A 12,162-nucleotide genomic window follows, 5' to 3' on the forward strand; every position below is an offset into this window, starting at 1 on the left:
AGCTCCTCTCGGAAGCATTTCCCACCCACCAACCAGCTCAGCCGCCGCCCCGCGGCTTGGGGGGGAAGGGGCGTGACGCCGCGGGAACTCCCGCGTGACGTCACGGGATGCCGGAGGCCTCCGGGGCCGGGCGGGGCCGGCCGCCCTCCGGCCAGCCTTCGGGAGGTTCTGGCCGTCCTCTCCGTGGGTTCGGCCGCCTGGAGAGGTAGGGCACTCGGCGAGAAGTGGGCAGTAACGAACGGCGGGGCCTTCCCGGCCCGGAGGACGGATCCCGAAGACTCTGAAGGGAGGCTCGGAAGCTGTGAGTAAAAGGACTCTCCTTCCTACCCTGCGTGCAGGGTCCAAGCAGCTACTTCCGGTTGGACGCCGCGCTTTCGCAGTGGCTCAGGCGGCCGAGACGCGTGAAGCACCGGCCGACGTAGTCTGGGCTCGGGCCGGTCCGAAGGACGCGGGCCGGGCTCACGTTCCAAGCAGTCTACCGGGCTCCCGCGCACTTCGAGACGCGCCCCTCAGCGCTGAGCCCGCCCCGCGCATGCGCCAAGTGCGCAGCGCGCTCTTTTCGCGTAGCGTTTGAAGTGTCTTCCGTCTGACCCGGGAAGCGCTGGGAACTCGAGGGGCATCTGAGGCTGATGGAGACCCGGTGGGAGTGAGGGCCGCGGCGAGTGTGCATTTTGCTTGTGAGAGGGACGCTGAATGTCCTGTGCGTTTCCCTTGTGTGGTGTGACAGTCTAGTTTTACCGAGCGTCTTCGCGTGGAGGTTGTCGATGCTGTGGATACACGGAAAAGGATCGTCACTAGCCTTTGTGTCCACAGAGACCCGGGAGACAAGATGAGTGTTGTGAGAGAGAAGGGCTCAGTGCGCAGCGAATAACGGTTCAGAGCAAAAAGATTGGCTGCAAAGTGCTGAGCGAGCGTACTAGATGGAAAGGATGCTGTGAGCCGAAATTTGCAAACATGGTATTGATAGTTTTTACTGTAGCCGTTTTCAAAAGCACTTGAACAGTCGTGGTGGCTCCGGTAGACGAAAGCGGATTTTTCAGAGTTCCAGCCCAGCTTGGTCTACATAGAGAGTTCCAGGTCAGCCAGGGCTAAGTAGTGAGATCTGTTTCAAAACAACAAAAGCTCTGGATTATTTTAACTACTTTGTCATTGATGCATTTTTCTAAAGGATACTTCGAATGCACTGCTAGTTTTAACTCAGCTTTAAGTTTTCCATTAAAGTAATTAAACCTTTAAACTTTTCTTCCTTTTTTTTTTTTTTAAATTTTGGGGGTGGGGGGATAGGGGTCAGTAGGGTGATGGGTTTTGTTTCTGAAGACAAGATTGCTCTGTGTAGCCCTAGCTGGCCCTGAACTCGCTTCGTAGACCAGGCTGAGCTCGAACTCAGAGAGTGCGCTACCACTGCCTGGCATACTTTTTTTTTCTTGCTACTCGGAAGTATAGTTTAGGGTTCAAATCCTAGCCCCGAAGTAGCCACGCCCTAGCTGTATTACCTTGAGCAGGTCATTTAATCTGTTATAATGGCATGCCCAACTCTACACTGAAATTAGTAATTGTACCTCTTTCTAGAGTTCTGATATGGCTAATAAAAGTCTATTCCATATGCTGTTGTACATAAAGGCAGTCTCTTGTTGGCCGTAGTGTATCTTTTACACACAGGCTTGTGAAGCAAAACTGTATTAGTTCTCATCTTACTTTTAGGGAGAGACAGCAGTATTGATCCCCTCATATACCCATTCATCACTCAGCTTCAATAATTGTCTAAGTGAGCTGTTCTTGTTTCGTCTTTCCACCCACATCAGTTTTCAAACCAATCCCAGAGAACGGTAGTTTATCTCACAATATTCCTGTAATAGACAAAGCCTTTTTAATGGAAAAAGAAAAATGGGGTTGGAGATATATCCTAGCATGCCTGGATTCTTTTCAGGGTGCATAAGAAATTTTTTTTTAAGTTTAAATAGTCTCATCACTATTGCATCCAAGAGGACTAACAATAACTTGGCGTACCCAAGAAAGTTAATAAGATTATTTTAAAGCTACTTATGCTCGATTTTTGCTGATTCTTTTAGGAGCACCTAACTGCAATTTTTGTAACACTTAGTAAATGTATGTATCATTTCTGTAGTGCTTTACCAAGATCCAAGTAGTTGCATACATTCTTTTCCTTAAAAAGTTAACTTTTAGGCTAGTATACAAAGTAATGGGTTTCAGTTTAGACTTATTTTTATTTTGTGTGTATGAGTGATTTGCCTGCATGTATGTCTTTGCCTGCATATATCTATATCTATATCTATATCTATATATCATGTATACCTTAGTGCCTATAGAGGTTAGAGAAGAGTGTGTCAGGTCAGTTTCTAGAACTAGAGTTATAGAAGATTGTGGATTCTAAAACTTGAAGTTCAGTCCTTTGAAAAAGCAGCCAATGCTCTTAAACACTAAGCCATTTCTCCAGCCCCAGAAGTTGTTTTGTGTTTTTACAGAGTCTGTGCATCCCAGACTGGCCTCAGACTCTCTGTGTAGCTGGAGAATAGAGCTCCTGATCCTCCTGCCTCTACCTAAGGACTAGGGTTATAGGCATTCACCACTGTGCTCAGTTTGTGGGTGCTGGGGATGGAACCCAGAGCCTTATGAGTGCTAGGTACATGCTTTACCAACTGAGCCAAATCTCCAGGCTCTTTATAAACCCTGCCCTTCTCTCTTCCCTCCTTTCTCTTCTGCTTTCTCCCATCATTTTTCTGTGTAGCCTAGGTTGGCCTTTAGCTTGCAGCAGTCTCTCTCAGCCTCCGTAGTGCTGAGATTCAGGCATGCGTCACCATGCCCAACATTTTACTTTTGTAATGGCTAATTAATGGTTTCAGTTAAGAACACATTTTAAAATGTGTATTAAATCACTTGAGTTTCTTAATAGACTGTTGCTTCTTTTTAGGGGCCACATAATTTTTAAAGTTAATCATTAACTGTTACTATGAAAGAATCACAACATACCTCTACCCTAATAGCTTTGGACCTCTGAATAGACATATGTTCTTAGAGCTTTGCTGCATGTGTATCTTGGTGACTTGTTCTCAGAAATATACATGTGTTGATATGTCAACCATCTACCTGGTTTTAAAGCATGTATATGGGAATGATTGTAAAGTCAGTAATATTTTAGAATGTTTCTAGTTCTGGTTCAGTACAGTGTTGGATTTCACATCACTCCAAAACTTAAGGCAGTAATTTTTAAGTGCTAGGGATTGCACCCAAGGCCTTGGACTTGCTCAGCAAGCACTCCTTTCATGAGCTACATTCTCATGTACATCAGTACATGTATTTATTTACCATGTAAGTGAATATATGTGCCCTTCCCACTGGATCACACGTGGAAGTCAGAAGCCACCTTGTTAGAATCAGTTCGTACCCTTCTTCCCCTTCCAAGGATCAAACTCTAGTTGTCAGGCTTAGTGGGCACTTTTACTTGCAGGTCCTTCCATTCCTTTTTTTTTTCCCCCTTTCTTTTTAAAGATAGGGTCTCCTTATATAGCTCAGGCTGACCTTGAACTTGAGATCTCCCACCTCTGGACTGCTGTGATTATACATGTGCCAGCATAGGCTGCCCAGTAAATCTTACGAGAGTAAATGAATTCTGATTGTGGATGACTGTAAACCTTTCAATATTATTAGAGCCCTTTTCACTTTAACATAATTTTGGTAATTTCTCCTTCTTCGGTGGGAAAATTGAGAACCTTCCTGAAAATTTACCTATATGAAGGTCAAATAACTGAAATCATAGTTTTCTCACTGTACACGGTCTCTCTGTGTAGCTCTCACTGGCTGTGAATTCACAGAGACCCACCTGCATCCACCTCCCAGTTCTGAGTAGAGGAGTGTACTGTGCCCTGCTCTGATTGTCATCTTTGCCAGCTTCTGTCAAACTCTCTGAATGATTGTAAACATATAGGAAAACCTGAGAATAGCTGCACTTGTGCTTTCATCCTCATCTCAGGCTTACATAAAGGTGCGTGCAAAAAAATGACATATTGCAATCCATCATTTCAGGTATTTCAACAATCCAAAGACAACGTCACACCTATGTAAGGACACAAAGGTCAGGCGAGCATCAACAAAAAGAAGTGTGGAGCCGGGTAAGCAAGATGAGCATTTCAGGAAGCAGCTGTGGAAGCCCTAATTCCACAGATATATCCAGTGACTTCAAGGAGCTCTGGACAAAACTAAAAGAATATCATGATAAGGAAGTACAAGGTACAGTCTTTGTTTAAATGCTTGAGACTATAATAGTAAAAACTAGGTTTGATTATTTTATATATTTTTACTTAGAAATATTGAGGGGCAAATGTCCCAACTTTAAAGGGCATTTACTGTTATAATGCTTTATGATTTGTTTTATTGATGAATTGTTACATTGTAACTACAAATACTACAGAATATATAGAGGGGGAGTATTGTTTTTTAAATTGGTATATGTGGGAGAGCCTGCATGAGTATTTATGTACAATGTGTGTTCAGGAGGCCATGGAGACCAAAAGAGGATTTCAGATTCCATGGAACCAGAGTTATTGGCAGTGAGCTGAACTTTGGTTCTCTGCAAGAGTATAAATGCTTTTAACTGCTGAATCATCTCTCCTGCCTCTAGAACATAATTCTCATATAACTTGTCAGTAGTTACTTGTGGAACTATGCTTTGTGGTGCTAAAAACAGAATTTATTGACTGCAGACAGATTTCAATTCTAACTTCATCTTCCTGCTGGCTTTGTAATCTTAGCTGTCATATAATCTTTTATCTTTTTCCTATGATTATTTGTAGGATTATTTAGAGCTATAAAAGTGCTATTTAAGGGGTTGAGGATTTAGCTCAGTGGTAGAGAGCTTGCCTAGCAAATGCAAGGCCCTGGGTTCGGTCCTCAGCTCCAGGGGGGGAAAAGTGCTATTTAAGCACTGCGACAAACCATTCAGGAGCTGTTTGCTATTAAACATTCATATACAAAAGTGAATGGCAGTTTGCTTCCAGAGTTTCTATAGGCTGCCAGAGATAGTCATGTACAGTGAAATAAGAGCTGTAAATGATTTATATGAAGTATAGTGAATGCATGGAAGATTAAGTAGTTGTATTTAGAATGCGTATATAAATATTTGTGTTAAAAGATACCTTAGAGACTGGGGATATAGCTCTGCGAACAGAATGGTTGTCTGGCTTGTATGAAGCCTTGGATTTAATTCCCCCAGTACCATATAAACCAGACACTTTGTACTCACCTGTAACCTCAGCTCTTGAAGAGGAGGCAGGAGGATCAGAAGATCAAGGTTTTTCTCAGATCTTTAATGTGTGATAGATTTTGCTCATATATGTTTCCTACTGCAAGTCTGGTTGGTTTTTGTGGTGATGCTGAGGAAGGAAGCCCAGGCCTCACATATATTGACTCCCCACTTTATGAATATGTCTTGATTGCCTATTGCAACCATGTGCTTTATATTATGGTGCCCCACAACTTTAACATTATACCATAATGCCATTACAGTGTGGTCTACCTGAATCAGTTCTAACATTATGGGGGTGTATTGAATCTTTTCCATGGTAAAGTTAGTTTCTTGCAAAACCTTATGATAATAGCCTGAGTAGATTCTGACTGTGACTTCAAAGTACCTTTGCACATCTTAGTGTACATAGAGATACTGAATCACAAGATATATTTTGAGCGTTTGCTGTGACAGAATTCTGATACAGCGTATTATGCGTAGGAAGACTCAGGAAGAACCAGTGTGTGTTTTGATGTTCTTTTGGACCAGGCTTTCTAGTTGGGTGCATCTAGGCAGTACAGGCAGTAGGAGTGTGAGGAAGGCAGAACTTCCTGAGAAAAGAGACTTAGGGAAAAATAGAGATCAAACTTGATTAATTTTTTTCTCCAAAGAGTTATAGACAATTGGATGTATTTCCAAGTGGAAACATGATCTGTTAGGTAAGATGTAAGCAGATAGGTTCAGGTGAGCAGTGTGCATGCTGAGACAGTTCTCACCAGCAGTGTTCAAAACAGGGTTTCTCTGTGTAGCCCTGGCTGTTCTGAAACTCATTCTGTAGACCAGATTAGCCTTGAACTCAGAGCGTCTCCTCCCTCTGTCCTGAGTGCTGAGATTAAAGGCATGGGGCCAACATGCCTAGCTAGGATTAGCTCTTGAGTGCCAATCCTGTTGGTTGTGGGTGGACTGGCCATAATGAGAAAGAGGCATGAGATACAGCAGCCAAGTCTGTAAGTTATAGAATTAACTACAGGTGCTAAAAAGCTATTCTCTCTATGTGATTTCAATAGAGATGGTAACTGTACACGTTGTTTAACTTTATACTGCTTCAGACACCTCATGATGCGAAGGTATCTATAGTGATTGCACTGTATAACTGAGTGGACTGTTTGGAAGGGTGTCTGCACACAGTAAGCTGTATGTTAGTTATCCCTGTCATTCTGAAGCAGCAACTATATTTTATAAATGCCTGCGGCAGACACCTGATAGTGGGATACTGGAAAAAACTTTCAACCTAAGTCTCATGTACTGATTAATTTTATTTATAAAACTTATTTACTTGTGTAAGAGTGTCTGTTACTGTAGTAAAATTAAAATAAGGCTGCACTAGATCTGGCACTGTAGTGCCCCATGACATCTGTTGGATGTTTTCATCTCAGTCAGCAAAGCCTCTCACCTGCTTAGCTCCATCCCATATCACACTGCCGATGGCTACTCTCTGAGCCTGACAACAGTCTCTCTACCCGCCTGCTTCCCAAGGCAAGTTTCCACCATGCTGTACATACACATCTCAATTCCGCGGCAGCCTAGTGTCTCCAGCCACCACACACTCTCTCGAATTCAATTAAATCACCACATGAAAGAACACACAACACAATAACCTCTGATCCATTTGCTAAGATAAAATTGCCCACTTAGATAAAACATAGTTTGCTCATCTAGATGCCCCAAATCCTGTACACATCCATCCCTTAAGAGTATTCATAGCAACCTGTAAATGTGCAGAGAGGAATCTTAACGTCTGCCTCCATGTTCTCTCTGCTGCTCTTCTCTCCTCTCTTGCTCCTGTCTCCTCCCCTCTCTAAAACTTTTCTCCCACCCATTCTTCCTTCTCGTCCAATGACAGGCCTCATTCTATTCTATACCTGCCTTCACCTGTATAATGACATCATCCTACAGTCTGTGCCATGGTGCTTGTGTGGAGGTAGAAGGCAACTCCATGAACGAGTTCTCTTTTTCACTCTATGGGTCCAGGGGTCCAAACTTAGGTTGTCAGGCTGCAGGCCTGTGCTAGACAGGTGGCTCCTGTTGTCTTGTCTGTCTGCCTGCCTGCCTGCCTGCCTGCCTGCCTGCCTGCCTGCCTGCCTGCCTGCCTGCCTTCCTTCCTTCCTTCCTTTCTTTCTTTAACTGATTTTTTGAGACAGGGTTTCTCTGAGTAGCCTTGGCTGTCCTGGAAATAGCTCTATAGACCAGGCTGTCCTTGAACTCAGAAATCCACCTGCCTCTGTCTCCCGCATATTAGGATTAAAGGCAAGGGTCACCACCACCACTAGGCTTCTATTCTCTTTTTAAAGATGGGATCTAGGCCTGTCCCAAATTCCTATGTAACTCAGGCTGATCATGATCATGAAATATTTTCGCTTTCTGTAATTTTTTTCAGAAAGATTTTATAACTTTTAGTGAACGGGTCCTTTGTCTCTAAAGCATTTTATTTCCATGTTGTATCAGATAGATGGAGCAGGTATTACTTGGTTCAGGCTGGTTTTTGACCTTGCCATGTAGTTGAGGGTAGACTTGACTGCCTAAATCTCCTGAGGTGCTGGCATTACAGGTATGTACAGCCATGCCCTCTAGGCATCAGCCTTCTTCCTTTCCCTGTCTGAATGCTTATGTATAAAGCACCTAGATTAGGTGAGGTCAGAGGACAGCTCTGGAGATTGCTCTCCCCTTCCCTCATGAGAACGTGAGGAACAGACTGGCTGTACCTGTACTTGCTGAGCCATCTCGCTCCATCTAATCTTTGCTCTTTCTAATTTAAATGTTTTATTGTAATGATGGAAAGTTGACTGACATACCCGTTTATAGTATGTTATATATTTAAAGGGAAATATATTTAGACAGGCTTCCTTTTTATGTTCTTCTTATTAAGTAGGATCTTCAGGAGACCTCTATCTTATGATGAAGTAACATTAAGAAAATATATATTTCTTGAGAGCAAAACAATATGTTTGTTATAAAATCTGACAAATACTACATAGTAGATAGCTCACCCTTGTTTTATAGTAAGTAACTCTTTTATATTATGCAATTCTTGTTACTGTTCTTTAATAGGCTTCATGGTCTCAGGAATGCTGGTGTGCTATAAAAAGCATTAAGAAGGTAGGGTATAAGAAGCAGGCTTTTGTTTCCTGCTTATAGATTTTTGAAGGTCTTAAATAATTGTGGTCTTTGTTTATTTGTTTAAGACAGAGTTTCACTATGTAGCCCAGCTGTTCTAAAAATTGATATGTTCTAAAAATTGATTTGCAGGCCTTGGACTCAAGATCTTCATGCCTCAGCCTCATAGTCCTGGGATTACTGGCATATACTGCCATATTTAAGCACTATTTGTAGAAACCGATGTTATTTAAAAGTTTGGTTTGGGTCACTGAATATTTCCCAGACAAAAGAGGGCTTTTGTATTATTAGTCCTTTGTCAGTGAGTTTCACATAGTTCCCTATAAAACTAGATCCTCTGACTATGTAATCACATCAAAGACCTGCCTGGAGGGTGATTTTTAAAAAGGTGATGGGGGATCGACCTAGAAAAACCAATACAAGAGACTGTTTGCAAGACATCAAACATAGACTTGTCTGGACAGTGCAGGTTTTGAAGTCTATATAGGAATCAAATTTGACTCATTACGTTGTAAACCTTTGTGTGAGTAAAAAACAAAGGAGAATGTTAGGAAGAGTAAGTAGCACTTGAGGTGCATGATTTTATGTAGACAGCCAAGGAAGTCTACACATAAGAAATTACACACATCTGTAGATCCTACTCTATACAGATAGCATTTGGGGTTTCTTGTTGGCTTCATTTGACCAAAACATAATAAAACAACACCGGTGATCTATAGAACCCTGTGCACACTCATCATGATAGAATAAGCTACATGCATTTCTTCTAAAACTAAGAATAAATGGTTTCCCATCCTAAATTAAAAGTCAGCAATTTTCCAGCTGGGGATAATTGTAGAGAAACTTGTCACTAAGTTTTTAATCTTTTTAGCATAGTCAATTCCGTTCATCATTGTTCATCCTAGTGTCTAAGTTGTCATTGAATAGACAGCTTTCATGCTTTGATTTTAGAATATCAAGTTTTAATAGAAGTTTCAGAATTCTTTAAAATTCAAGTTCCAAGAGTATATTTGGGTAGGATTTTTATTTTTTAAAATCTCAGTATTGGATTTATTATTAAAAGCACAAGTAATGAAGTAGAATTTAGAATATTTTTATACTGTTTTATCATGTTTACTGTCCACACTAGGTTCTACTAACACACTCAGCTAATATAAAATTCTGTGTTTCATAAACCTAAACCATTTTCATAGGAAACTAGGCTTTTGGGGGCAGGGCATAATTGCAACTGCATTAAAGAGATGGACAGTGTGGAGGCTCTAACATGACAGGGTGTTTATACTTCAAGTGTAGGATTGCTTGCTTGCTTGTTTTGGTACAGCTGTTTATTGTCCTACACATTCTCCCATGTTTCATCAGCATTACAGAGAAGCATTTACATAAGCATTATATATATATATATATATATATATATATATATATATATATATATATATACACATGCATACCTACATATCGTACATACGACTTTAGTACTACAGAATCAACAGTTTTGACTCATGGTACTAGTGCCTATTAAGAACTCTCTAGGGCTGGAGAGATGGCTCAGTGGTTAAGAGCACCCGACTGCTCTTCCAGAGGTCCTGAGTTCAAATCCCAGCAACCACATGGTGACTCACAACCACCTGTAATGAGATCTGATGCCCTCTTCTGGTGTGTCTGAAGACAGCTACAATGTACTTATATATAATAAATAAATAAATCTTAAAAAAAAAACTCCCTAAGTAGTTATCATATATTATTTTATTATTTTATTTATAACTACTTAAACTCAGTGACATTCACAACAATTAATTTATATATTTTGAAATAATTAAATATTAGGCAAAGAGCAGATAAAGTATAGCTGATTTTATAAATATAGTTTTTAGTTTAGAATAGAAATAATTTATTGTATAGTTAGAGAGATAGGATTGTTTTTGGTAAAACCAAATTACTTGATCATTAGATGAAGCTCTGCTTCTGTGGGTTTTATCTAATAAGGAACTAAAACAAGAATTCATAGCATGGGTTATTGTTTATACATCATAAATTGAACTAACTCTTGCCTCCTTTATGAACTTTTAAACTTGTTTAGTGTAATGTAACAGCATGTAGTTGCCCGGATTTTCTCCAAAATTCATAGAATGAATAGGTGTGTGATTAATTAACATCCTCTAGTGCTTTTGAGTCTTTTGAGCACTGTTTCCTCAGTAGGTTCCTGGGTTGCCGGTGTTGTGATCCCAAACACTTTGTTGCACAGACTGCCTGTTCATACAGGAGCTCCATTGTTGTACAGCCTCATTCCTTCCGATGGGTGTGGAGCAGGATTAAAGCACACTTTATAGGGGTTCTAATTGTACATTCCTAATTGGCTTGATGAATAGCAAATGCTAAAATTTAAACACACGCATACACACATACAAGCCTGTTTCAGACTGACGTACGTGACAGAACAGATGCCTCACAGGTGTTGAATGCTTGTAAGATAAAAGAGTAGTCTTTCCACATTTCTCAAGAATCCTCTTTTGAAGTTCATATGGATTTTCCACTTCATTGTTTCTTTTCTAAAAAAATAAAGAATCTTTATTTCATGGCCAGAATCCATTTCATCATTGGCTACTTTTCACTTGCAGAAGCAGACCTGAGTTTTAGACGTTAGCCAAAATTAAAAACAAGAAAATCTGTCATCAATTAAAAATTCCCCACAATTGGGAAGAAGAGACAGAAATTGCTGACTGTAGTCTTCATTCTAATGGGGGTCATAGTTCTTGTTCTGCAGGAGGGCTGCTTTGCTGAGGGCTTCCAAGGTCTCTTGAGTTTGTCACCCTTACCCAACGACAAGGAAGCTCTCTTCAGCTCAGCAACTTGGCAGCTGGGAAGGCTTTTTTTAACCAAAGCATTTTTTAACCAGTTTACTCTTGCCAATTATAGCACAGTCTTTCCTTTTTATTATCTCACAAATATTTTAAAAGTAAATCACTTTTTCTTATTATTGCCTTTTATTTCAGGCTAATCATGGACTCACATGTAATTATAACAGAGAATGCAAAGGCATCTCATGTACTCTTTCCACAGGTTTTCCTACTGGCAGTGCATTGACTGTTTTTTTGTTTGTTTGTTTGTTTGCTTGTTTTTGAGCTAAGAGCTCACTCTGTACCCCAGCTTGGCCTTAAACTCATGGCAAACCTCTTGCCTAACCTCCTAAGGATGAGATTATGAGTGTGAACCACCATACCTGGCTATACTTTATCTTAGACACATATGTTATCACAACCAAGACATTTGTATTGTTATAATTTACTACTTTTATTCAGATCACGTCCATTCTGTATGCATACTTATGTGTGTGTGAAACTTAGACTTGTGTGTTTGGTTCTGTACAATTTGGTAATATATACATTGTGTCTACTTCTCAAGATTCCATGCCACTTATCTAGATCTGTAGCCTCCTTTCTCCCATTCTTCTCCAATCTCTTGCCATTAGTAATCTTTTCTTTATCTAATTTTATTTCAAGAATGTTAAGTAAATAGAGTCATACAAAAAGAACCCCTTTGAATTTGGCAAATTTTACTCAACACAGTCCCCTTTAAGATCTATCCAAATTTTGCTTGTTAATAGTTAATTGTTTAAGATTTTCTTGTTTGAAGCCAACCTGGCCTACATAGTTGTGTTTGAGGTCAATCTGAGCAACTTAAGCTACTTTGTCTTAAAATTTTTTAAGTATATGTTATTTTATGTATTTTATGATTGTTTTTGCATTAATGTA

The 12,162-nt window shown here is 40.3% G+C and overlaps 1 protein-coding gene across 6 annotated transcripts in view; it reads left to right on the forward strand.

Annotated features, from left to right (window-relative positions):
• The first annotated feature begins 493 nt into the window (after nucleotides 1-493).
• Rbbp8 (RB binding protein 8, endonuclease) overlaps nucleotides 494-12,162 on the forward strand; it is a 65,456-nt gene continuing 53,787 nt past the window's right edge. For 3 of the 6 annotated variants that reach the window (XM_039096747.2, XM_039096748.2, XM_039096752.2), the window contains exons 1-2: nucleotides 590-700; nucleotides 4,042-4,245. In XM_039096747.2, the coding sequence (XP_038952675.1) occupies nucleotides 694-700; nucleotides 4,042-4,245 (211 nt within the window). In that variant the 5' untranslated portion in view covers nucleotides 590-693. Of the gene's footprint in view, nucleotides 701-790; nucleotides 958-4,041; nucleotides 4,246-12,162 lie in introns of those variants that run through there. The other 3 variants (XM_039096753.2, XM_063277268.1, NM_001134417.1) reach the window with 2 other exon arrangements.

This window comes from Rattus norvegicus, chromosome 18 (genome assembly GCF_036323735.1).
Source record: "Rattus norvegicus strain BN/NHsdMcwi chromosome 18, GRCr8, whole genome shotgun sequence".
Classification (NCBI taxonomy): Eukaryota; Metazoa; Chordata; class Mammalia; order Rodentia; family Muridae; genus Rattus; species Rattus norvegicus.